This window comes from Canis aureus, chromosome 11, assembly GCF_053574225.1.
Source record: "Canis aureus isolate CA01 chromosome 11, VMU_Caureus_v.1.0, whole genome shotgun sequence".
Lineage (NCBI taxonomy): Eukaryota > Metazoa > Chordata > Mammalia > Carnivora > Canidae > Canis > Canis aureus.
In genome coordinates this window covers 28,597,365-28,619,736 of record NC_135621.1, presented here as the reverse complement: position 1 = coordinate 28,619,736, position 22,372 = coordinate 28,597,365, and the positions used below count along the sequence as shown (strand labels likewise).

Here is a 22,372-nt window from a genome sequence, read left to right as displayed (position 1 = left end):
CCCTCTTTCACAGACATGTGCATGGCCACCACCACTCCCCACCTACATGGCCGTTGGGAGGGTTGGGACGTGAGTTGATTCTTACCTGTTCTCTGTCATCAATCCTGTATGTTCCTGTCCAGCCTCTATCCTGAGCCCAGGGTGAACCTAAATGCAGAGAAGCTTAGAGGACTCTCTCAGCTGTCACTCATTTCTGCCCTGACTGCCACTCTCTGGGCTCAGACAGGAGTGCCGAGCTTGGTTGAACAGCAGATGAGCATTAGCTCGAGACAGTCCCAGGTTCCAGAACCTGCAATTCCAGAGACCTGGGACACTGACCATCCCGGGGTTCTAGAAGAGAACACACTTGGCAGGAAGGAGAGAAAAGATGAAGATGAGATGTACCACTCCACCTCTGATGACACCCTGCAAGGACCCCAACGGTGGGCACTCACCCATCTACATTCCAGCTTCCAGTTCCCAAGCACTTTTTCACCCCTCACCATCCCACCACATGTCCGGAGGCCTCAGAAAACAGGCTGACCTGTCTAAGATCATGGTCGGTAACTGGCAGGCCTGGGGCTCCCAGGGGCTGGAGCTCCTTCCTCATCACTGCTGTGATGCCACCAAAGTGAAGGCTCGAGTGCAAGAGATTTTTTTCAAAATCATCTTTAATGTATTTTTAATAATTTTTTGCCTCATTTACCAGATAAATCATCTAAATAAATAGATGCTATACAGTCTCTTACCAACATCAGTACAAAAATAAACCGCGCTCTGCATCCACTCTAGCCCTCCCAGCACACACTCACTCAGAAAAGGCATGTGCTTGGAATCAACCCGCACTCCCATCCCTCCCAAATACATTCACGTTGTCTGAACAAAGCTCGACGCTCATTCCGTGCAAAGGCAGCGTTCTTGTGCTGAGACGTGGAGGCCAGGCTGGCCACTTACAAAGCAAAGCTAAGCCACCTTACACGGGCATAGCGCCTCCCCCCGCAGGAGGGGAGTCAGCAATGGGATCGTCACCCTGAAGGGATGACAGGGCTCGGCTGGGCATTACAAGTGGCCGTGCCAGGGGTGGGGGAATCCTGTCCTCGCCCCATCCCACAGCAAGAGGAAAGTACCGACCGGGCTCTCTACATTCAAAATGAGAGGGGGCCGGGGAAGGAAAGACAGGCGGTCCGACTCTTTCTAAGCCCCCACCACCCCTGTGAGTACTGGCCTTCTGGGGTGGGGTGGGGTGGGGCGGGGTAGGGGGGAGCTCAGTGTCCCAGGCCCCCCCAGGATGCTCAGGGCTGGGAAAAGGCCTGCGAGGCCACATCCAGCCCCTCATAGAGGTCTCCGACCCTGGGGAGCCGTGGGGAGCCCCAGCTCACAGGCTTCTGCCCTGAGACACAGGGTGCCCTGCTTGCCCAAAGGGCCGAAGAGGCAAGAAGCATCCTGCCATGCAGACAGAACATGAGCCGTCTCACTCCACAAACAGCCCCCAACCCCCCTCCCAGCCTGCAAATTGCACAAACAGCTCTTTGAAAGTGCCCATGAGGCAGGAAGAGGTCCCATGTCCCCTGGGGGATGGGGTGTATGCCTTCTACTGCAAGCTGCCAGCCCGGTCCCAAAGCCAAGGCCAACAGCATTCGATTAGAGGCCCCCCTGGCCACCCCCGCTCCACCCCCACCAACTCCAAGCTGCCCTTCCCAGACCCAGGGTCTCACAGCAGGGTGGGGCAGGTGGGGGGCTCTGCTGCCCCTCCTATCCCCACAAGCTCCTCTAGAGTCAACTTCCCAAGCTGGGAGGAACCACCAGAGCAGACCACCCCCCCGCCACATTGGAAGCACTGAATTGACCCTGGACAACAAAGGATTAAGGAGGAAGGAAAGAGACTCAGGGATTTAGGAATCTTGCCAGCAGGGCACCCCAAACAAAAATGGGGTCCAGGCTGTCTTTGGTTCGGGAACTCGGGAAGAAGGGGTCTGGGGGAAGAATCGCCCTATCCTTGCCTCAGCAGGATTCTGCTGACTTCTTCAGGACAAAGCAGAGTGGAGAGAGAGCCCTGGGAGATGGTGGGCAGGGCCTCCCCCTACAGGACCCCAACGCTGATGATGGGGGAAGGTGGAGGGAGCCGGCCTCTTACCTTTGCTCCCCTGGCTCCTCTTATCCACCCCCACCTGGCTTTTTCTCCCTTCCAGGGCTGGAGCAGAAAAGAAGCCCCTCCTCACACTTGGGAAGCTACTTGGCCACAGGACACATTTGTGCAAAGTAGGAGATGAGCGTCCCTCCTCCCAGCATCCCTTCTCCCAGCATCCCTCCTCCCAGCAGCAAAAGCCTTCTGCCCAGCGGGCCCAGCGGCTCCGGTGCTTAAGCACAGCCCGACCCACCAGCCGCTGCAGCCCCACTGTAGGAGGACGCGCAGAGCCCCCCCAACACACACACAGGAAAACCGGGGCACTCCCAGCTGTGGCATCTGGGATGGATGGGCAGGGGAAGCAGGATGGAAGGAGGAAGGGTTTCAGGAGTTGAAGGCTGCCCTGAGAAGGTGGTGGGACGCTCCCTCCCTCTCTGGGAGGGCAGAAAAAGAGAGGAGGGGGTAGGGTTGAAAAGTCACCTGAGTCAGAGAAAACAAGAGCCCCTCAGGGGAGGAAGGACAGGATCAAGTGCCTCAGAGCCTGTGCTGACCCTGGCATGCCTGCGGGCCCACCACGTAAGCCAGAGAACCATACTGTGTGCCGGGAGCCTTGAGGCCGTCCGGCCCTCACTGACAGCTGTGAGCGGACCAAGTCGGGATAGATCCTGTCACGTGCTGTGCCGTGCAAGGGTGGGAAGTGTGGGGTGCCCGTGACAAGTTCTCAGGTGCTGTGAACCACCCCACAATTTGCCAGGTCAGGGTTTCGAAACAGGTTTGCAAGACCCGCTGTGTGCATCTGCAGACACACACCTGCAGTCACGAGGTCACAGGGCAGTGTGTGTGCACCCGTGTGGCTGCGTGTGCATGTGAGTGTCTCTCACAGGCCAGGTGATGGGGGGCAGGGGCTCCCAATGGGAGGGGCTCAGCTGGCAGCCACCCCAAGGAAGGGTATGGAACGTACCCCAACAACCTCAAAGCCTTCCTCTTGCGCCCTCATTTTGACCCAGTCATTTTTGGTCAAAGCCAAACTCCATATCCCACCGCAAAGCTGGAGTGGAAAGTTAAAAAGAAAGAACCCCACCCCCCACCCCAAAAAGGAAAAGGGAAACCAGCCAGAAAGGTGGGAGTGGGTGGCTCAAAGGAGAGGGTCTGGGCCCTCCCATCCTCCTTTGGTTCCTGGCACCAGCTGCTGCATCTCTAGAGCCGTACAGTGATGGAGATGGATGGAGATGCAGGCGGCCAGGGGCGGGTGGCCCTCCTGGCCTGGAGGCGGCCCCCTGACTGGCAGGGCAATGCCAGGCCGCTCCAGCCCCAGCCCCCTACACAGACCACCAAGCCTTTCTGTAAACATCACGCGCAGAGAAAGGGGCGAGGTGGCGGGAGAGTGTCAGGATCTTTCCCCTGCTCCTGTTCCATATGTTTTTTAAATAAAATAATTACCCCGCCCCCAACCCCTCCCCATCTCTGGAAGTCCCCACCCCAAGCCCAAAAGCAAACAGTTTACGAAGAGTAAAAATGGTGACTCAGAACTTCCCGCCGCGGTCCCGGAAGAAACCTTCAGCCGCCTGGGCCTCCCGGAAGGTGACGGTGACGGAGTTGGCGGTGATATCGGTCACTGTCACTTCACTTGCGGGGAGCACGGGTGTCCAAGGAGGTGGCCCCTCGGCCAGGTCTGCATCTGCGACAGACACAGGAGATGGACTGAGCTAAGGACAGCACTGGCGACACTGCTGCCTTTGGATCCCTGCCCACCCAGCACCAGGTCCCCCCTCTGGGGCTGCAGCCAGCTCTGGGTCTAGCTCAAGGCCGGACGCCCGGGAGGAGGTCACTACCCAGCCTGGATAGGTTGACCCCCAGTGGGACCCCAGGAAGAGCTCGGGGCTGTGCCAGGGCCCCTGCAGGCTGTGCAGCCTCGGAAGCACCTCGGTCCCCCTCTGGGCATTGCAGCACTTGGACCCGATGGCTCGAGGGAACCCCCCCCCCAGCACTCTGGGGCTTGGGCATGGGATGCCTTACCCTCCTCCTCGGGGGGCTGCTCAGCAGGCTCCCACTCGCTGGCCGCCTGCAGGACGTCCGGGGCCGCTGGCTCCTGCAGGAAGAGCTCCCGTGGATGGCTGTGACTCTCCAGGTCGGGCCCGCGGGGCGGGAACTTCTTGCGTGAGAGCCGCAGGTACTTGTGGGCCTTCCGCGGCTTGCGGAGCGGGAAGGGCAGGGCGGGCACCATGGGGCCCTTGTCCACCATGGGTGCCCCTGCCTTGACCACCCCCTCAGGGCTCCCGCTGCCGAGTGGGCGCGTCAGAGAGAAGCACAGCTTCTCCTTGCCCTTGGCCTTGTGCGAGCTCCGCAGGTCCATGCTGTACAGCCGCTGCGGGGGCAAGCCAGGGCACGGCGGGTCAGCCCTGCCCTCCCAGCCGCTGCCGCGCCTTTGCTCATGCTGTTCCTCCCACCTGGAGTGCCCTTCCCTGTGTTTCACGGCCTGGAGCCAGCCATTCCTCCAACCCCCAGCCCAGCCCAGAAAGCCACCCTCTGAGCAGCCGCAGCCTGTATCACCCACACCCCACTGCCCCAGCCTGGCCTGGTGCAGCTGCTCATCTTGGCCCCACAGGGTAGCCACCTCTCCCCAGGGGGGTTGTGTACAGCTCAGGGCCGGGCCAGTGCAGCAGAGGAGCCCACAGGAGCACAGACTGAAAACTGACCAAGAAAAAGCAAATCTGGATTTCTTCTGGTCCCAACTAAGGAGTTCTTCACCACGGGGAAGGAATCTTTGCCTCCTAAAGGACCCCCAAGGCTGAAACAGCCAGCTGGCCAAGGAGACGGTGTGAGGTGGATGCCCTCGGGTTCTGGGAACAAGTACCCAAGGGGTGCACATGGCACTGGGTGCCCCAGGTCACACAGCCACTGGGATGGTGTTCTGCTCGCAGCCCACAGGGTGCTCCTCTGCTCTGCAGGCCCTTCCCCGTGCAGGTGCCACATCGCACTCTAGGGATTTGTCTTATTGACTTCGGCTGAAATGGATACAAATCCAAGAAAGATGCTTGGTGCTAAGTGTTGGGAGGGCCTGGATAGGTCCAGGATAGTACCTTCTGCTGCCACCTATCACCAGAGGCCAGGGAAGACAGTGAGGCTTCAGATGGGATGGTGGCTCAAACCTCCCCCAGCTGGGAGCAGAGATCACAGGCATAAGCTCCATTCTCCCACCCTGCCCACTAACTCCCAACACTCAGCACAGGGTACAGGTTGTTCTGGGACAGGAGGAAGGCCAGCCAGGGAGAGGTAGGGACAAGACTGTAATGCCAGCAGCGCTTATCCTACTGCAGCTTCATCAAAATCCACTCCTTCATCCTGGCTCGGTGGCCATCACAAGCCTAGTAAACTCCTCTAACGCTGCAAGGCAATCCGTCTTTGCCCTTCTCCACCTCACCAAGAGAGAACCGCAGCTACTAATAGGCATCCAGGAGCCCCCGGACTCAGACCTGGGTTTGAATCCAGCTGTGTTACCCTGGGTAAACTCCTGGCCTCCCTGAGCCTCAGTTTCTCTGTCAGTGAGACGATGAAGAAGCCAGCCTCCAAGACTGCCGCCCCCAATTCCTGCCTCAAGGAATTCACATCCATGTGTAGTCCCCTCAACCCCTACCTACTATAGGACTTCTTCCAAGGCTAGCTCATTAAAGACACTGTGCCCCCGGCTTGCTCTCTTGGATCCTCTGCTCTGGGGGAAGACAGGGGCCACACTGTGAAACCACCTGGGAGCCCTCAGAGAGGCCCACATGCAAAGTTCCAGGCCTCCTGTCAACAACCAATGCTGACCTGCCGCCACACGAAGAGCTACCTTGGAAGCAGGTCACCCAGCCCCGGTCCAACCTCCAGATGAGTGCACACTGGTTGACATTTACAACTGTAGCCTAAACTAGAGTCGCTAAAGAACCAGCTATGGGACTCCTGCATTCCTGACCCACCGAGACTGTGTGATATGCTAAGTGTTCATTGCTCTAAGTTGCTAAGTTTGGGACTAGCTTGTCACATGGCGGTCGATACCAAGCACAGCCTCCTGGAGGCTTTGTGGGCGGGTGACGCACATTCACTTGTGAGCAGCACTGAGCACAGAGCTTAGCATGGAGAAGACGTCTGACAAACAGATGCCACCCTCCTTCTTGGGACCCAATTCACACCAGACCCCGTGGAAAATGCCCACTGCGTGAAGGGAAACCCATCCTTTCCGGCAAAAGCCTCAGATGATCTATAATCAAGAGTGGGCAGGAGACAGGACATGGCTCACACTCTGTGTAGACCAAGAAGCCATGTTGTTTGGCTTCAAATACCTAGGTGAACGTTAGTCGATTAAGGAGAGCAGATATGCTTTTCATCCCAATTTTATAGATCAGAAAATTCAAGCTCAGAGAGGCAGAGACATGCCTCAAATCACATCACTTCAAACTCGACCCACTTTCCAAGCACAACAGTGAAGTCAGCAAAGTGGTCCCAAGACCTGGGCAATGTGAGGCGTCCCGGAGTTTAGAAGCCTGCGTGTGGCAGAGGATTGGAACAGGAGGCCCCGCAGGCTCCTTCTCACTCAAAAATGCCCCATTTCTAGGGCATCCCAAGACAACAGTTCCAGAATTCTGAGTGTCCTTTTATTGGATTCTAAAATTCCAGGTGCCCATGTTGCCTCAATTCTAAAGCTTATGTTTCCTGAAGTCCTCAAATATTATAATTTTGTATTTGGGGACTTTGAGCATCATAAAGGCTCACTTACAAGATCCTAGGCTTTCAAAATTCTAGGCTCCCTTCAGCCATATACCCACCTTGCCCCGAGCCCCACAGCACCTCCCACCCAGGCTGTCTTCCTTCCCCACCCCCCCAATGGAGACCCCCTGAGTGCACCACCCCCCAGGGCCCTGGGCAGAGCAAGGAGGGTAAGTGGTTCAGCTCAACTAGCTGGTGCAAATGCATGGGCTGGGGCAGACTGATGGGAGGGGCAGGGGGACCTCAGGGTGGGCACCAGGGCTGGCGGGGTTACCTGCAGCAGAAGCCGCTTGGGTTTCGGACCTCTCTTCCTATACCCCGACGCTCGGTCTCTCTCCTCCCTGGGGTGCAAAGCAGATGGCAGAAGAAAAGCAAACACTGGTGACATTTAAGGGAAAGTAAAGCATCCGCTCCACCTCATACTCTCCTGTGTATGGGGAAAGGGGCACCCGCCATAGGCCACCCCCAATCCTCAGGTAGGGACTCCTCTCCATTGCTTTCTCTACACCCTAACAGTGGGGCCCCATGTTCATATCCCAGGGCCTCGGTCTTCCCGTCTGGCAAAAGGGGTGCAGGGGCACAGCCACTGGTCCTAACCACTGAGGTGGGACTTGCGTGACATCTCCCAAAGTATGTGGGTCTCTACTGGGCTCCAGGGTCAGGTCAGAGCTCTGCTCTCCATGCCACTGGGTACACCCTCCAAAACAATGCAGTTCTTCCAGTTTCCACTCTCAGAAGAATTGTACAGAAACCTGTCAATCAAATTTGCCTCGAATGTCCCAGGGGAGCTGATGAGAATGTATATGGTCCTCTCGTGAGATGCCAGAGTGCCTCAGCGGTTGAACTCAGGGCGTGATCCAGGGATCCAGGATCGAGTCCTGCATCGGGCTCCCTGTGGGGAGCCTGCTTCTCCCTCTGCTTGTGTCTCTGTTTCTCGTGAATAAATAAAATCTTTAAAAATTTTTTTAAAAATTAATAAAAATTTAAAAAAAGGAAATGGTCCTCTCATGAGTAAAGCTCTACCTAGATTCTTCCCCTTTTGGGATCTGGATGACCTTGGTGGAGAGGACAGGCTCTTGCTTCTATCATCTGGTTCAGAAAAGGGAGAACAACTTGCCTATATCGAGTCTCCAGTAGATGCCAGACTCTCTGCTGGGTGCCCTCCCCACACCACAAACACACAGGCACGACCCAAGGATGCATACAAAGCCACACAAGACACACACAAGACAACACAACAGAGACTCCAACAACAGTGCCGGTGGAGAACTTCAAAGCCATTTGTATTCTATTTCCTTTCATTCCTGCTTTCTGTGGCCCCAGCTACAGAGGCCATGTGGGCAGCAGAGAGACTGTGGAGGCTGGGAGTGTGCGCCCTTCCCCCTACTGACTGTGTGACCCCAGAGAGTCTCTCTATCTGAGCTCAGGGCTGCCCATCCCAGGTGGCTGTTTCCACCACTAGCCCTCCTCCCTCCTCAGGGCAGTACTGCCCACGGGCTCCAGGGACACTGGGGGAGATGCATCTGCGTAGGGCCCTTCCTCCCTCCCTCCCTGTGGGGTTGGCTGCAGCAGGTCTGCCCTGAGGCCCTGGAGCCAGCATTTGACCACACCGTGATACTAGCCACTTGGCTTGCCAGGACAGACCTGCCGGCCTTTGAGGGTGAGTCTTCTCTCAGAAGCCAGTGCTGGGCACCAAGACACCCTGTTCCAGGCCCAGCTCTACCCTGACTCAAGGGAGACCTTGACTGATCACTTCCCCTCTGGACCTCACAGTCCTCGTCTGGAGCAAGACAGTCCCTCCTCAGCTGGCCATCAGGGCGTTTGGGAGGAGCAAGAGAAGTCCCTGGGATTTATCAAAATGGAGGGTAGAAAAGCTAAAATAATAAAGTGAGGTAGGGGTGAGAGGAAAGAGAAAGAAGAGAGGAAGAGGACGAGGAAGTAGAGGGAGAAGGAAGGGTTGTGGGAGAAAAGAACAATGATGATAGTGTGTTTATGGCATTTACATGTGAGGGAGCCACTATTACTATCCTTGCGTTATAGTCATGGAAACTGAGGCACAGAGAGCTTAAGTCACTTGCCGAGTGCCAAAATTCTGACAGCTTCTGCCACTAAGAGCTGAGCTCCAGGCCTAGCGAGGGTCAGGCCCAGGGTCCAGTCAGGGCCAGCAGGGCAGGCCTGCCAGGCCACACGATCCTGGTTTCCAATCCAATGCAGTGTGTGCGTGTGTGTGCACGCATAAAGGGGGAGGGGTGCATTCTATCCAGTCCTTATCACCTAGGGCCTGGTTTCTGTCAGCCTTGGATCCTGACATCAATGTCCAGGGCCCTAGGGTGGTGGCACCCTAGGAGTTGCACCCTCTCCACCTCTCCCTGTTGGCGGGACTCCACAGAAGAGCCCCTTTGCCAGACTCTGAGTCTCTTTAAAACCCTGCAAGGCTAGTGTTAAATGGGCATCATCCCTCTTTTACTCCCTCTTCACCAAGACTGAGAGAAGAAGGCGAAAAGTCACACAGTAGGTCTGTCTGTAAAGGTCTCCAAGCTCTTCATTTGTTCCTTAACTATTTTCTGACTCATTCAAAATAACATCCAAATCCTCCACTGGGACTTAGTGGCACTCCCTGAGCTGTGCACCCCCTTCCTTCAACTGCCCCACTCCTGCCTCATCTCCCACACATCACCCAGCTCACACCACTCCAGCCAGCCGCACTCAGAGCCACACTTGCCTCCATACTGTTCCTTAAACATTGGCTCTCACCCCAGGGCCTTTGCATTGACTGTTCTCTTTACTTGGGATGTCCTTCCCTAAAATACTTGCTAGACTCATTCTCTCAAGTAATCCAGGTCTCTGGTCAAACACTCTCACCTAACTGACCCTTGAACCCCTACCCATCCCCTCCCCCTGCCCCAACCCTGTCCTTGCAGTAGTTATGACCATCTGATAGCATATACATTTCTTGGTGTTGTTTTATTATCTGTCTCTGCACTGGAATTCGAGCCCCATAAGAACAGGGATTTGGTTTTGTTCCTTGCTGTGTCCCTAGCACCTAGAACAGTGTCTGGCACATGGCACAACCTCAAGCCATGAACAAGCAAACAAATGACCCTTCATTACCATCACGGAGATCATTCACACACGTGTGCCCACACTTACTGGTTTACAAAGTGCTTTCATACACCTTGCTCCCCGTGAGAGCCCTGTAAGGTCAACAGCACTATTGCCACTTTGCAGATGGGGAGCATGAGGCCCCGAGGGGGAGGAGGCCTTGCCCACCACCACACAGCTGGTGAGCATCAGAACCAGGATTCTAATTCGGGACTTGGACACCTGCCTGATGCTCTCCTCACTGCTGTCTAGGACATTCCACAGAATTCTCCCCAGCACCACAATCCAAGGCTCCACCAAGCACAAGGAGCCAGAAAAACCATGTGGGATAGGGACTCCCTGATTTTTAAAGGAGAACAGGGGAGAGTTTTCCTCAGAATGGGCAGGACGCTTCCTGGGGAGAAGCAATGGAAGAGGGCAAGGAAGGGCAGGGGAAGGGCATCTAACTGGGAGTCAGGAGGCCTGGATTAAGCCCTGGTTGGGTGGCTTCCCAGCGGTAATGTCCCCTGAAAAGCTCTTTAGCTCCTCAGAGCTTCAGCTTCCCCATCCATCAGAGGAGATTCTCATCCCTATCTCAGGAGATCACCATAAAGGGCCAAATGGAAATGATTTTGTGCAAAGATCCCACTCTGTACAGGTAGGCAAGGTGAGAGGATACAGAAGGATTTGGGCTGCCTGCTGGTGGGGAGATCGGTGAAGCAGCAGATTCAAAAAGCTCCTATATCAGCAGAAACGACATTTTGTCAAAGGCTCCCCACTGAGATGCAACCTCACTGCCCATCAGCGGAGCTACCAATCACTAACATTCAGAATCAGAGCAGAGTACTGGCAGATAAGGGAGATGGGGGCGGGGGGGGGCCTTTGCCCATGGCCACTGAGCAGGGAGGTGGCCAGTGGGATGGACCAGAACTCAGACATCCTTGCTCTGAAGCCACAATCCATCCCCTGGCCTTTCTCAAGCTTCACTGGATTCTCCTTTTCTTGGTGAGACAGTCTCTAGGGAGAATCTCTCTCTGATCTGTTATCAAGGCCACCACTGTCCATTATTGACATTGCTGGCCCTACACAGGGCATCTCTGTAAAGCATTCTTATACTTTTCACAGCAGTTAGAAGCCCTACCTTTGGGAAAATCAGGACCAGTGTTATTAGGGGATGGCCCATTTTACAGCAGAGAGACCGAGGCCTGGAAAGGTTAGAGAAGTAGCCGATATCACTCAGCAACAGGAAAGGGCCCTTGGCTGCACTGGTATCTGATGCCCACCCCCTTCTTTCAGCTGCATATGAAATCGGGCTGTCCCTGCCTAACCCCCTCCCCATCATGCCCATGCCCCATGTTCGGAGCCAAGCCAGCAGCAGGCTTCTTATGAAACCTCAAAGCCTGCCTTATGCCCAGGCCCAGTCAGGCTGAGGCCCCCTTACTTCTCCTCATAGGCCATGACCAGGCGGGGGTCCAGGATGTGCTCTTCCGGCTCCCATGTGCTGTACCTGGGGAGAGAAACCGCAGGTCAGAAGCTGCCCTGCCCCCCACTGGCATTCACCAAGGGTATAGCTGTTCCACCAGGGCCTGCCATCTGCAGACTTTTGCTCCCTTTCTGGCCCAACATAACTGTCACCTACTCCTCACAGCTATCCCTGGTTGCCCAGGCTAGGTCAGGGGGCTCCTGAACTCCAGACACCAGAACTCCCCTCATTCTGAGCACTGATCACACCACCCTATAAATAACTGCATCCAACTCCCAGTTAGGCCTCATGCTCACCCCAGAAGCACAGGGTACCCTGCCCAGGATTCCCTTCCTGTGGGAGGCATGAGCCTGTGGTCAAGAGCTCAAGTCTGGCTCTGGAGCCAGACTACCTGGGTTCAAATCCCAGCTCAGCCCTTGCTAGCTGTCCAACCTTGAAGGATTTACTCAACATCCCTGTGCCTCCATCTCCCCATCTGTAAAGAACTCTTGCGCTGCTTAATACGTTCATCTAAGTACCTAGTACAGTGCTTACTGTTGCTGTCCCTGCCCACAACCTGCAAGCCCTGGCCCCAACATCTCCTCTGCCCAGGCGGAGCCACTCCCTCCCTCCTCGGCACACATCTGTACCTTCACTGCCAGGTGTGAAGTTCCCCCGCCGCCCTGGCATGCAGCAGGAATCTGGTAGATGGTTCAGCGATCCTAGGATCCCATGGCAGGTCGCCTTGGTATTTCGGGTGGGGACCTTCCACCACCCCCAGACTGGGGAGCATCCCCTGGTGGGACAGCCTGGGGAGCAACAGCTTAGCAGCTCCACAGCTGAAGCCATCCTTGTGCTACCTGCACTGCTATTTACTTAACACTTGCCTTTAAAGCAGCTCACTTTTTTCATTTAATAATTTTAAAAACAAATGTTAGGAGCACCCAGGTGGCTCAGTGATTGGCATCTGCCTTTGGCTCAAGGTGTGATCCCAGGGTCCTGGAATCGAGCCCCACATTGGAATCCTCGCACCAGGGCTTCACACCTGGTGGTGAAGGTAAAGATCTCTGCCCTCATGAATAAATAAAACCTTTAAAAAAAATCTCAAAATAAACAAAAACAAAATTTTAGGGGGCGCCTGGCTGGTACGGTCGGAGGAGTATGTGACTCTTAGTCTCAGGGTCCTGAGTTTAAGTCCACATTAGGTATAGAGATTACTAAAAACATAAATAAATAAACTTAAAAAAAAAAACTTATGACTTCCATAAATAGAAAAACTAGTATCACTCACCATAAACAGATGCTAATGCATAAAGAAACTAATCTTTAAAACACATACCTGAATGTGTATATATACACAATATTCAAATACGCAATATATACACAAGCATATAAACACACACATAAGTTCACACGTATACACGTATATGTAAAAACAACAGCAAAGCAATGCACCATGATTCTGGCCCAGGCTGTATGCCCAGCTCTGCTGGACAGGAAGGGAGGCGAGCAGGTATTAGGCAGGCGTTAGGAGGCAGCAAGAGGCTGGCTGGTGGAAGCCCTGTTCCTACTCCTCCTAACCAGCTGAGCTGAAACTTTCATCTTAAACCATCCTGGGACTGATACCTACAAGAAGTCGAATCTAGATTCGAACAAGCTACCTAAGGACAGAATCCTTTCCTCCTTCCTGCCACTGACACTTCTGCACACCTAGTTTATGTTGGGCCCTGTGCCAGGTTCTGTGGACTCAGCAACAAAGGTCCGAGCCCTGAAGGCCTTACAGTCCCTACCCAAGTGCTGCGTGCCCAGCCCGATCAGGTGCCTTCACAGCCCCCCTCATACGTGCTATGCTCTCCGCCTGAGGGATAGTCCCTCCATGACCTCATCCTTTCAGAGCCAGCCCTTGTAGCTTCCCCTGACATCCTTTTCCTCAAACTGTCCCACTCCCAGCAGAACGAACCCTCCCCTCTGCTGCTCTCCACAGCCTGGCGCACTTGGCATCTGCCAAAATTATTGATGAATCCAGTGGCACCCTGGCTGGTAGACTATAAGCCCTCCCTAGGGTGCCCAGCCCAGCCTCCGACCCTAGGTGCTCTGGGAATGGCTATGGAAGCCACTGCAGAGTTCTGCTCACCCTGAAGAAATGCTAACAGTGAAACTGGGGTTTTTTAATAGTTTGCATAGAGCCCAAAGTATAAGCAACCAGAGACTGGCAGAGATCCAAAACTTCCTCTTCCAGAACAAAGGTTAAATTTCTTCAACTGTAACTAGTTACAAGAAACAAGGAATTTTGTGGTCCTCTGTGTCCTCCACCTTCACCCTCTCCCCTTCTCTAGCTGTTAAGATGATTCTACAGTGTTCTGGTCCTCTCTGTCTCTCTCACTTGCCCACTGCCCTGCCCATTTTTTGGTTGTTGATGTAGGTGCTATGTGGTTCCTGGCAAGTCCCTAACCTTCTCTGGACCTCAATTTCCTCATCTTAAGACTCACCACCACCACCACCATCACGGTAACAGCACCGCTCACTGCCAGGGGCTCATCTATTCCTCATAAAACCCCCATGAGGTAGGTTACCCTATTTAAAGATGAAGAAACAGGCACAGAGAGTAAGCATCTTGCCAAGATCACGAAGACAGTAAGTGGCCAGTCTGTGGTTGGAACTGTTGAATCGTGGCCACCCTCTACCTTTGGGTCTCTCACCCGGCACTGCGCCTGGCTCCCCACTGGGCTGTGATGTCCCTGGGTGAAAGGCAGTACTGACTGACCTGTATCTGACTGAGGCTTTGCACACAGTGGGTGCACAGAAAGGCTCAGCGGATTCAGGCCGGGCCTTTACTTGGCTGGGGTGGCAGCACGTGAAACAATGGGACAGGGTCAGACTCTGCAAGCAGCAGGAGGCCTGCCTGGTCCTGCTCCAGGCTGCGGCAGAGGAAGGGCAGGGGGACGCAGCGCCTCACTCTCTCGGGCCCCCCCGCCCCCTAAAGTGGAGGCCAGCGGCCGCTCCACAACGTGGGGAGCCAGAGGCCGCGGTGAGACGCGCGGGGCGCACTGCCCAGGCGCCGCGGACCTGGGTCTGCCGGAGGGCGGGGCGGGGCGAGCGGAGGGGCCGACGCGGGCAGGGCGGGAACACCGCGCTCCGTGGGGGGCGGAGAGCCCCGCTCGGCCCGCCCCGCCCCGCCCCGCCCCGCCCCGCCCCTGCAGCGGGGCCGCCGTGCGCGCGCACGCACGGAGGGGGCGCGCCCGGATTACCAGCCCAGCCAATGGGGGGCGGGGGCGGGGGCGGCGCGCGGCGGCCGCGAGGTAAACACGGCCACGTGACCGGCGCCCCGCCCCCCGAGCCCGGGTAAACAGGCTCGCGGCCTCCCCGCCTGAGCCGCGCTGCGCAGGCTCCCGCGGTGCCGGGGGCGGGGCCCCCCGGGGCCAGGCCCGCCCTAGTTCCCCCCAACAGCTCAATTTAAAGCCCTCCAAAGTGAGCCGCCGGTCGGGGCCCTCAGGTCTAAGACAGACGGGTGCGGCGGTGCGCAAGTCAGGCCGCCACTGGGGCCTCGTTTACTCATCCGTGAGGTGGGGATGCCAAAGGTCCCAGTACTGGGGGCTTAATGTGATGATTAGATGTGCTAAGCCACGTGAAGCACTTACATCCGTGTGATACGTAATAAAAGCAAAGACGCGTTAATTAAATAAATCAAAATACAGGGCGAAAACCTGCCAGGCCGGAATGCTGGCCTCTGCTGTTGCCGCCCAAACCCAGCGTTGGAGGAGGAAGATGCACAGCCACCTCCTCCGTCCCCGGCACTGTGTTATCAACTTGTGTTATCAACCCTTCAACAGAGTCCTGTGAGGCTAGGGCCTCATTTTACATGTGGAGAGGAGAGGTGCAGAGATTGAGGGCTTTGCCATGGGTCACACAGCTTGTAAATCTACAAAACTAGGCTCCAAAGACAGCCTGGTCTGGCCCCAAAGCCCAAGCCCTTGCTCCTGAATAGCCAAGTCACCTTTGGCAGAGCTGATTGTGTATCACAGGTGCTAGGCCCCTACGCCCCGGGATCAGGGAAACCACAGTTCAGATTATCCCAGCTATATTTGACCCTGGGGCACAGACTCCTCTGCTATGGATATCTGTGTCCCCATCTGTAAAATGGGTTGCAAAGAGGCAGTTAAAAATGGGCCAAGGCGGGATTCCCAGGTGGCTCAGCGGTTTAGCACCTGCCTTTGGCCCAGGGCGTGATCCTGGAGACCAGGGATCCAGTCCCACGTCGGGCTCCCTGCATGGAGCCTGCTTCTCCCTCTGCCTGTGTCTCTGCCTCTCTCTGTGTGTGTGTCTCATGAATAAATAAATAAAATCTTTTTTTAAAAAAATGGGCCAATGCCTGACTCATGCAGGGTGCTTACTGATTAGCTGCCTGGTTATTGCTTTGGCCACTGACAATATCATTACCAAAGCTCCCCTGAGGTAGTCCTCCCTAAAAGATGGAGTAGTGTTCACAAGTGGGAAAAGAAGAAAGGAATGCATTCCCAAAGGGGGTAACAGCAGTCCTGGGCAGGCTGAAATCAGTGGAGTATCTGAGGGTCTGTGTGGGACACAGAGACGGAACTGATGATTTAATAATATCTTCTGCCCTGTGCCCCCAGACCCTCCCTATGCAATTTTCTGTACCTTCCAGAACAAGATAGCTCCTCTGCCCCATCTGCTGGGGATGAAGGGCAGTCATTTGTCTGCTGTTGGGGAGAAAACGGACAAAGCATGTAATGGCCTATCAGAGGCCTGGCACGGAGTGTGTGTCTAAATCATGGTTTCTGTTATTAATATAAGCCTCCTTGACAGGGTGAGGAAGGTGCTGCCGAAGGTGCTGACTCTCCTCCCCACCAACGAACGCTGGCACTACCCTCACCAAGTCTCCCAGGCCTGTAGGCAACAGCCTAACCAGCTACCCACTCCCCACCCTCTTTCTCAGTCTCTTCTCCAAGCAAGGAACCCCAAGGAGGGGAGACTAAAGCCCACATGGATTACAAAGGACCCCAGGTCCTCCTGCCTCACCCCCTGCCAACCTGTTTTCCTCCAAGTGAAGTGGGGTGATGCAGTAGGTGGCATGAAGTAGGTGCCACATGGCAAGGGAGCTGTAAGTTATATTCTTGTCATGATCTCCCTTCTTTGGGCCTCAGTTTCCCCATCTGAGGACTGATCTAAACCATTTCTAAGACTACTTTGAGCCCCTTTGAGGAATGGAATCTCCTAGATTCCTTTCCTGTCTGTGGGGAGACCTAGAAGTTGAGCTAACTTTGTGTTAAGAACCAACATTTCGTAAGTACCTGGTCATCTGAGACTTCCATCCCCTCACAACAACGTTATTCCAATTGGAAGATGAAAAAGCAGAGGCTCCACCACACTGGGGACCTAGATAGCTGTGAGCCAGGCCAGGAACCCAGGACCAAAGTGCAGGGGAGCCAGGGGTGCCCCGGGTCATCTTGTCAAACAAGGCTCCCAGAGCCCCTTTGAGGAGTCACAAAAGGTAGTCATTCGGGCCCACCTGGTGGTCTCAGCATGTTAAGAAACAAGTGGCAGGGGGCTCAGGCCAGCAGGAACATGAGAAGCTGCTCTTGGAGTGCTAGGCCCTTCTCTCCTGGCTGAAGCTCTGATAAGCAGACATATCCATTTGGGATTAAAAAAGTGGAAGAAGGAATTTTTCATTGATAAGTACCTCTGTTTCAAGAAGGAAATCTTTCAAAAGATGGAGTCTAGCGAAGAGGAAAAATAGCCAACGGTGCCTTGAAGGCCAACCGGCTGACTACACTCCCATGCAGCTCCTTCTGGTGCTGAAGCTAAGGGGGCACATGTACCGGGGAGTCAGTGCCCTGCTGCCCACCCCAGGCCTTCTCCTTTTCTAGCTCCCCCTCAACTCTTACTGTCCCTTCACACAGGCTGGAAGGCCACCTCTCATCTGCGGGGAGGAGGAGGGGATCCTCCCCCAGGTCCAGGGTATTGGGCAATGGGCGGTGGGTGGCGGGAGCAGCAGCAGTGGACCAGGGCAGGACTTGGTTGGCCAGTCCCCAACCCCAACCTCAGGATGCCTGCAGGTCGTCCTGAACACTTGCGACCAGGCCTTGCACCGGCAAGGTGAAGGAACATGAAAGAGGAGGGCAGGGCGTGCGCTATACAGCCTCTTTTTGCAGAGCGGGAAACTGAGGCAACACAGGCTGTATTTCCCTCTGCTGTGTCTCCCCACCAGGCCCTCATGACGCTCCCAGAATCCAATACCAGGTCAGAAACAGAAACATAGCAGAAAGCCCCTGGCATAAGCAACAGCAGCTCTGGGCAAAGGGGGTTTCCAGGAGTCACTCCCAAGGAGGCAGGGCCCCCACAGACCAATGAAGAGGCCCCACGAATTGTTCATTCCCTCCCACTCCCACCCCCCTGTTGGCAGGTGATTGGTTAGTAGGAAGGTTCTTGATTGGACCTTAGCAGGAGAGGTGGAGCCACGGGAAGGGGACCTACAGCCAGCAACCTGTACTGCAACTCTGAGATAGAGGCCCAGAGGCGATATGTGAAAGTGGGGAAGCCCAGTTCAAGTCCCACCTCTGCCTCCACTTGCTGTGTGACGTAAGGCAAGATGCTTAGCTTCTCTGAGCATGTATTCTCATCTTTAGAGATCACCACCATCCCTGCTTCACAAGGCTATCTGGAAACCTGCTTGGTAGACTGGAGAATGCTATCCAAAGGCAAAGTGAGCTCAGGCTCTGTCCCTAGCTCTATGGCACTGAGGACTCCTGCCCCACTGGCTAGACTTGTCTTATCCAGCCCCACAAACCCCCCTACTCAGCACTACCCTACTATTTGCTCTATCTCCACCTGGCCAGCAGCCATCTCTGAAGCCAAGATGCTGGGCCTTCACCTCTCAGATGCCAGGAAAAGCCAGAAATGGGGCTTTTCCAACCAAAAGATGGAGCTCAACCCAGAGCAGAGCAGGAGAGAAGAGAAGCCGGGGCCCACCTTGACCCTCACGTCCTTCCAGCCCCTCAGCCAGCAGAGGGGAAACCGAGGCTTAATCAAGGTTCAACTGCCAATTACTAAAGCAGCTGGAGCTAAAAGCTAGTCAGGAGAGAGGCAAAAGGCGGATGGAAGGATGAACAGGTAGGCAGACACATACACACAAAGGAGCCTTACTTTGGAGGCCATCCTTTCCATTTCACCAGATATTCGACTTTACCCTGGAAAGAAAGAGAAGCAGACAAAGTGAGATACACAGCTGCCCCGACAACCATCATGGGACAATAAGGTCCAATAATTTCTGCAGACTGATGTCCCCATAACACATACACAGTCCAGGGATACTCCCCCCCCCCCACACACACACACCCCAGAGCTCCACCAACCCAAAGACACCCAAACTTTGGCTGCTGGGTGACTACCCCACCTAGACTGTCCTTCCTGTAAAAGCACAGGAGTGCATCTGGCCCCAAACGTTTCTGGGGCTCCTACGGCAGAAGCTCAGAGCCCATGTCACACACGGGGAAATGACCACATGGGGCATGGATCGCCAAAGATCCGGTGCCCAGAGTCCCAGTATTATGACCATAGCTTTTTAACTTTTAACAAACAGAAGACTCTCCAAATTCTAGAAAATTCCTCACTGTGGCAGGTTTCCCATGGCTCTAGCCCCACCAGTCCCCTTCCCTAGGAGAGGCTACCTCTGGCCTGGGGGGTGCCAGGCCAGTGACTTTAGGACTCTTAACTCAAAAGACCCTGGCAGGACTCCAGAAAATGCTGACAAAGGCTCCACCTTCAGAAGTGGTGGTCACCACCCCTCCAGTAGTTAGGAAATAGAGCCTGACCCCTTCCTTCCTCACTGATGGGGGCCTGGCTTCCCAGCCCTACCCGATCCACCAGAACTTTAGGACCAAGATAAGTCATCCCCTCAAAGAGGCCTGCCCTGACCACCCTTTCTAATGCCATCCCTCCCACGTTCCATTTCTCTTTCTGCATCACACACAGCCCCACTGGAAGGCATCTGTATTTATTTTCCTGTTCGTTGCGTGTCTCCCCTGCCGGACTGCCAGCTCCATGAGGGAAGGGATGTATGCTTCCCTGGGGCTTAGACGGGTGCCTGGTACATAACAGACTCTCTATAAATACATTTTGAATGAATGGCTGAAGGAATGCTGTCCCTCACTCTCTGGCACTACCGTGTAGGACGGTAACCACTGGATCTGCTTAGGCTACTGTGCGTGGAAAGCACTGGGCTTTGTAAAATAAATGAAAATTGAGGAAACCCTGGAGGGAGGAGGAAGGGCGGCCCCAAGAGTTCAACTCCATCAGTGCTGGGGGAAGAAAAGCCCATGGCCCTCCTCCACCTTCACCCTTGGCCCAAGACCCCAGCACTGAGTTTTCTCTCTCCAAAGACCACGAGCTAGCAATTAACCAACTTGAGCTCCTGCTCTATCTCCATCTCTACCTCGGGGTGTGACCTTCACCAGGTCACTTCCTCTGCGGGGGGTCTCAGTCTCTGCCCAAGTCACCTGGGGGGGGGGGGAGGTGACCTCTAAGACCCCTCCCAGCCCTGCCCCTGGAGCCTCCCAAGGGGCTGCAGAGAGGAGATAAGGGGCAAGGATGGTGGAGAGTGCCAGAAGAACTTTCCCCGAGGGCTTCCATCCCCCACCTCCAGTGTGAGGTGACCACTCTGCAAACAGGTGCACTGGAAATGTGGTCCGCCAGAGTCCGGCCCCGAGGCGCGGGTGCCCGAACCCAGCGAAACTGGTGCCTCCTTAAATTGCAGGGTGAATGCTTTGGAGGCGAAGGGAAGGGGGAGGAGCTTAGAGGATGCCCCAGCGCTGTAGGCGGCCTCGCGGAGCGCGGCCGGGCGGGGCCGGGAGTTGGGGTGGGGAAGAGGGAGAGGTGTGCGCTGGAAGACGGGGAGAAAGCCGGAGGTGGGGGTAGAGGGCTCCGAAAAGGTCGAAGTCCAGAGTGAGACCTCAGAAGCAGGAGGCTCAACCTCCGCCTCCAACTTCCAAGGTCTCGGTACCGAGTCCGGGGTCCTGAGTTCGGGACCCAGCTCCGACGCTAACACGCCAGGCAAGCCTTCTCCTCAGCTCGGGCCTCCATCTCCCCTTATTTAGAATGAGGGAAGGCTGAGGGAGGATGGCATTCGGGATCCCCACAGTCTGATCCTAATCTCCAGCTCTGGCGGGCTCAGCTGCCCCCAGGATGCCGGGCCGACAACTTTTTTATTCTACTCATCCTACGAGGCGGCAGGGGAAACTGAGGCACGGGCTGGGGAGACGAGCCCAGCAGCACGGAGCTGCCCGGGCCCCCCCCTCCGCCCCACTCTCCGCCTCGCCGCCAGCGTGGAGGGGACGGTGCTGGGGCCAACAGGGGACCCCACAGGGGTCCTGGGAGCCGCCCCCAGGCAGCCTCACCTTCCGCACGCGCTTCTTCCGGATGCTCTCCACCGCGAACACCTGCTCGCCGATGGCTGACAGCTCCATGCGGGGCGGCGGGCGAGCGGGCCCGGGGCCGGGCCGAGCCGGGCCGGGGGCGGAGCTGCGGGGCCGCGGCTGAGGCGCGCGATGCTCGGGCCGGCGGGGACCCCGTCACCCTCGCCCGGGCGCGCACGCGCACGCGCACGCGCGCACACCCCCTCGCGCTCCCTCACGCCGCCGACGTTCCATTTTTGAACCTGCGCAACGTTTTCCTCTGCGCGAGCGGGCGGGCGGGCGGGCGCGCGGGGAGGGGGCGGGGCGGGGGCTCGGCTCGCGCCCGGCAGGTCACGCCCCCCTCCCCCTGCCCGCCGGCCCGCCCCGCCCCGCCCCTCCCCGCCGGAGCCCCGCCCCCGCCCCCGCCCCCGCCGCCGAGCGAGCGCCACCGGCCCGCGGGACTTATTTGGCGCGGGCGTCGCTCGCCACCGGGGCGGGGCGGCATCGTGGCCCCGAGACGCGTTTCTGAGGACGCCCCCGGTGACTGCGGGAGGCCGGAAACAACACGCCGCCGTGGGGCCGACCAGAAGCGGGCAGGGCGCGGAGGCCACGTGTCCCACCTCCCACCGAGGGGCGGGCGGGGCCGGGGCGCGGACCCCCGTGCGGGCCGAGATTTGCATCTCCGGACCGAGGCGCCTAGATCCCGGGTCTGCAGCGGGCGCCTGCTGGGCGGTCCGTCCCGCGGTCCGTCCGGCGGCGGCTGCGCGGAGCGCCGGGGCTGGGCAATAATTGGCGGCAGGTGTGGCCGGGGCGCGCGGCCCCTAGTCGTTCTAGCTTGTGACATGAATGGACCCCGAGACCGCGCAGCCCGCTCCTGTTTTCGCTGCGGCGCCCGCACTCCTTCCCGCCGCCCCCGCCGCCTACCTGCAAGCATCCCGAGTCCTGCCTCCCTGACCCGCTCCTCCTCCCGCCTGCCTGCAGCTACCACCTCCGCGCGAGCTGCCGCCCCCCAGCCGGGGCCACACTGTGCCCGAGAGCGCTTTCTCCAATGCAGATCTGGCTGGGTCACCCCAGTGCTTAAAATCCTCCCATGGCTCCTTATTCCCCCTCAGCAGAAGGTCCAAACGCCTCTGTCTGGAGCGGAGAGAAAGGAAATAGATTTACCCTTGACTTTTGATCAGCAGCAACGGAAGCCATCCAGAAGGAGCTGGAATGATTAATGTCCAGGAAGAAAATAACCATCATCTTAGAATTAAGTACCCAGTGCAAATTTCTTTCAAGAATTATGTGCCCGGTGAAAATACCTTTCCGGGAGGGGGAGAAAATAATAACATTTGCAAATACCAAGACTAAACCTTTGCCACTAGCAGACCCTCCCTCAAGGAAATTCCAGAGGAAGAACTTCAGACGGGAGGATGATGACCACAGACAGGTCTGATGCAACGGGGAATAAAGAACAATGAACATCGACAATATAAAACAATAACAATGTCTTCTGGATAAAAATAGAATTAAAATGCACAAGAACAATAGCATGTAAATCGAATGAGTGGAGTAAAAGGGTTCTAAGATCCT

The 22,372-nt window shown here is 56.3% G+C and overlaps 1 protein-coding gene across 5 annotated transcripts; it reads right to left on the bottom strand.

The window, feature by feature from the left end:
• Positions 1 to 632: 632 nt before the first annotated feature.
• On the bottom strand, positions 633 to 22,057 carry CBX7 (chromobox 7). Of its 5 annotated transcripts, none has more exons than XM_077914481.1 (6): positions 21,962 to 22,057; positions 18,552 to 18,595; positions 11,370 to 11,435; positions 7,122 to 7,188; positions 4,121 to 4,469; positions 633 to 3,782 (listed from the first exon to the last, which is right to left on the bottom strand). In XM_077914481.1, exons 1-6 carry the CDS (start codon positions 22,040 to 22,042, stop codon positions 3,628 to 3,630), a joined length of 762 nt encoding a protein of 253 aa, XP_077770607.1. In that variant the 5' UTR covers positions 22,043 to 22,057; the 3' UTR covers positions 633 to 3,627. The 5 variants fall into 5 exon arrangements, with proteins under 5 accessions (XP_077770607.1, XP_077770608.1, XP_077770611.1 ...); XM_077914482.1 differs by lacking the exon at positions 21,962 to 22,057 and adding an exon at positions 20,801 to 20,960; XM_077914485.1 differs by lacking the exon at positions 21,962 to 22,057 and adding an exon at positions 20,801 to 20,959 and having other exon boundaries at positions 4,121 to 4,193.
• Positions 22,058 to 22,372: the final 315 nt, after the last annotated feature.

Excerpts from the sequence above, each read along its gene's own strand:
- CBX7 (XM_077914481.1), bottom strand. The coding sequence starts at position 22,042 with ATGATGGTTATTTTCTTCCTGGACATTAATCATTCCAGCTCCTTCTGG. Across the intron at positions 11,436-18,551 it reads TGGAAAGGATGGCCTCCAAA|GTACAGCACATGGGAGCCGG; the intron begins GTAAGGCTCCTT and ends TTCTCTCCCCAG. Across the intron at positions 7,189-11,369 it reads GTCATGGCCTATGAGGAGAA|GGAGGAGAGAGACCGAGCGT; the intron begins GTAAGGGGGCCT and ends TTTGCACCCCAG.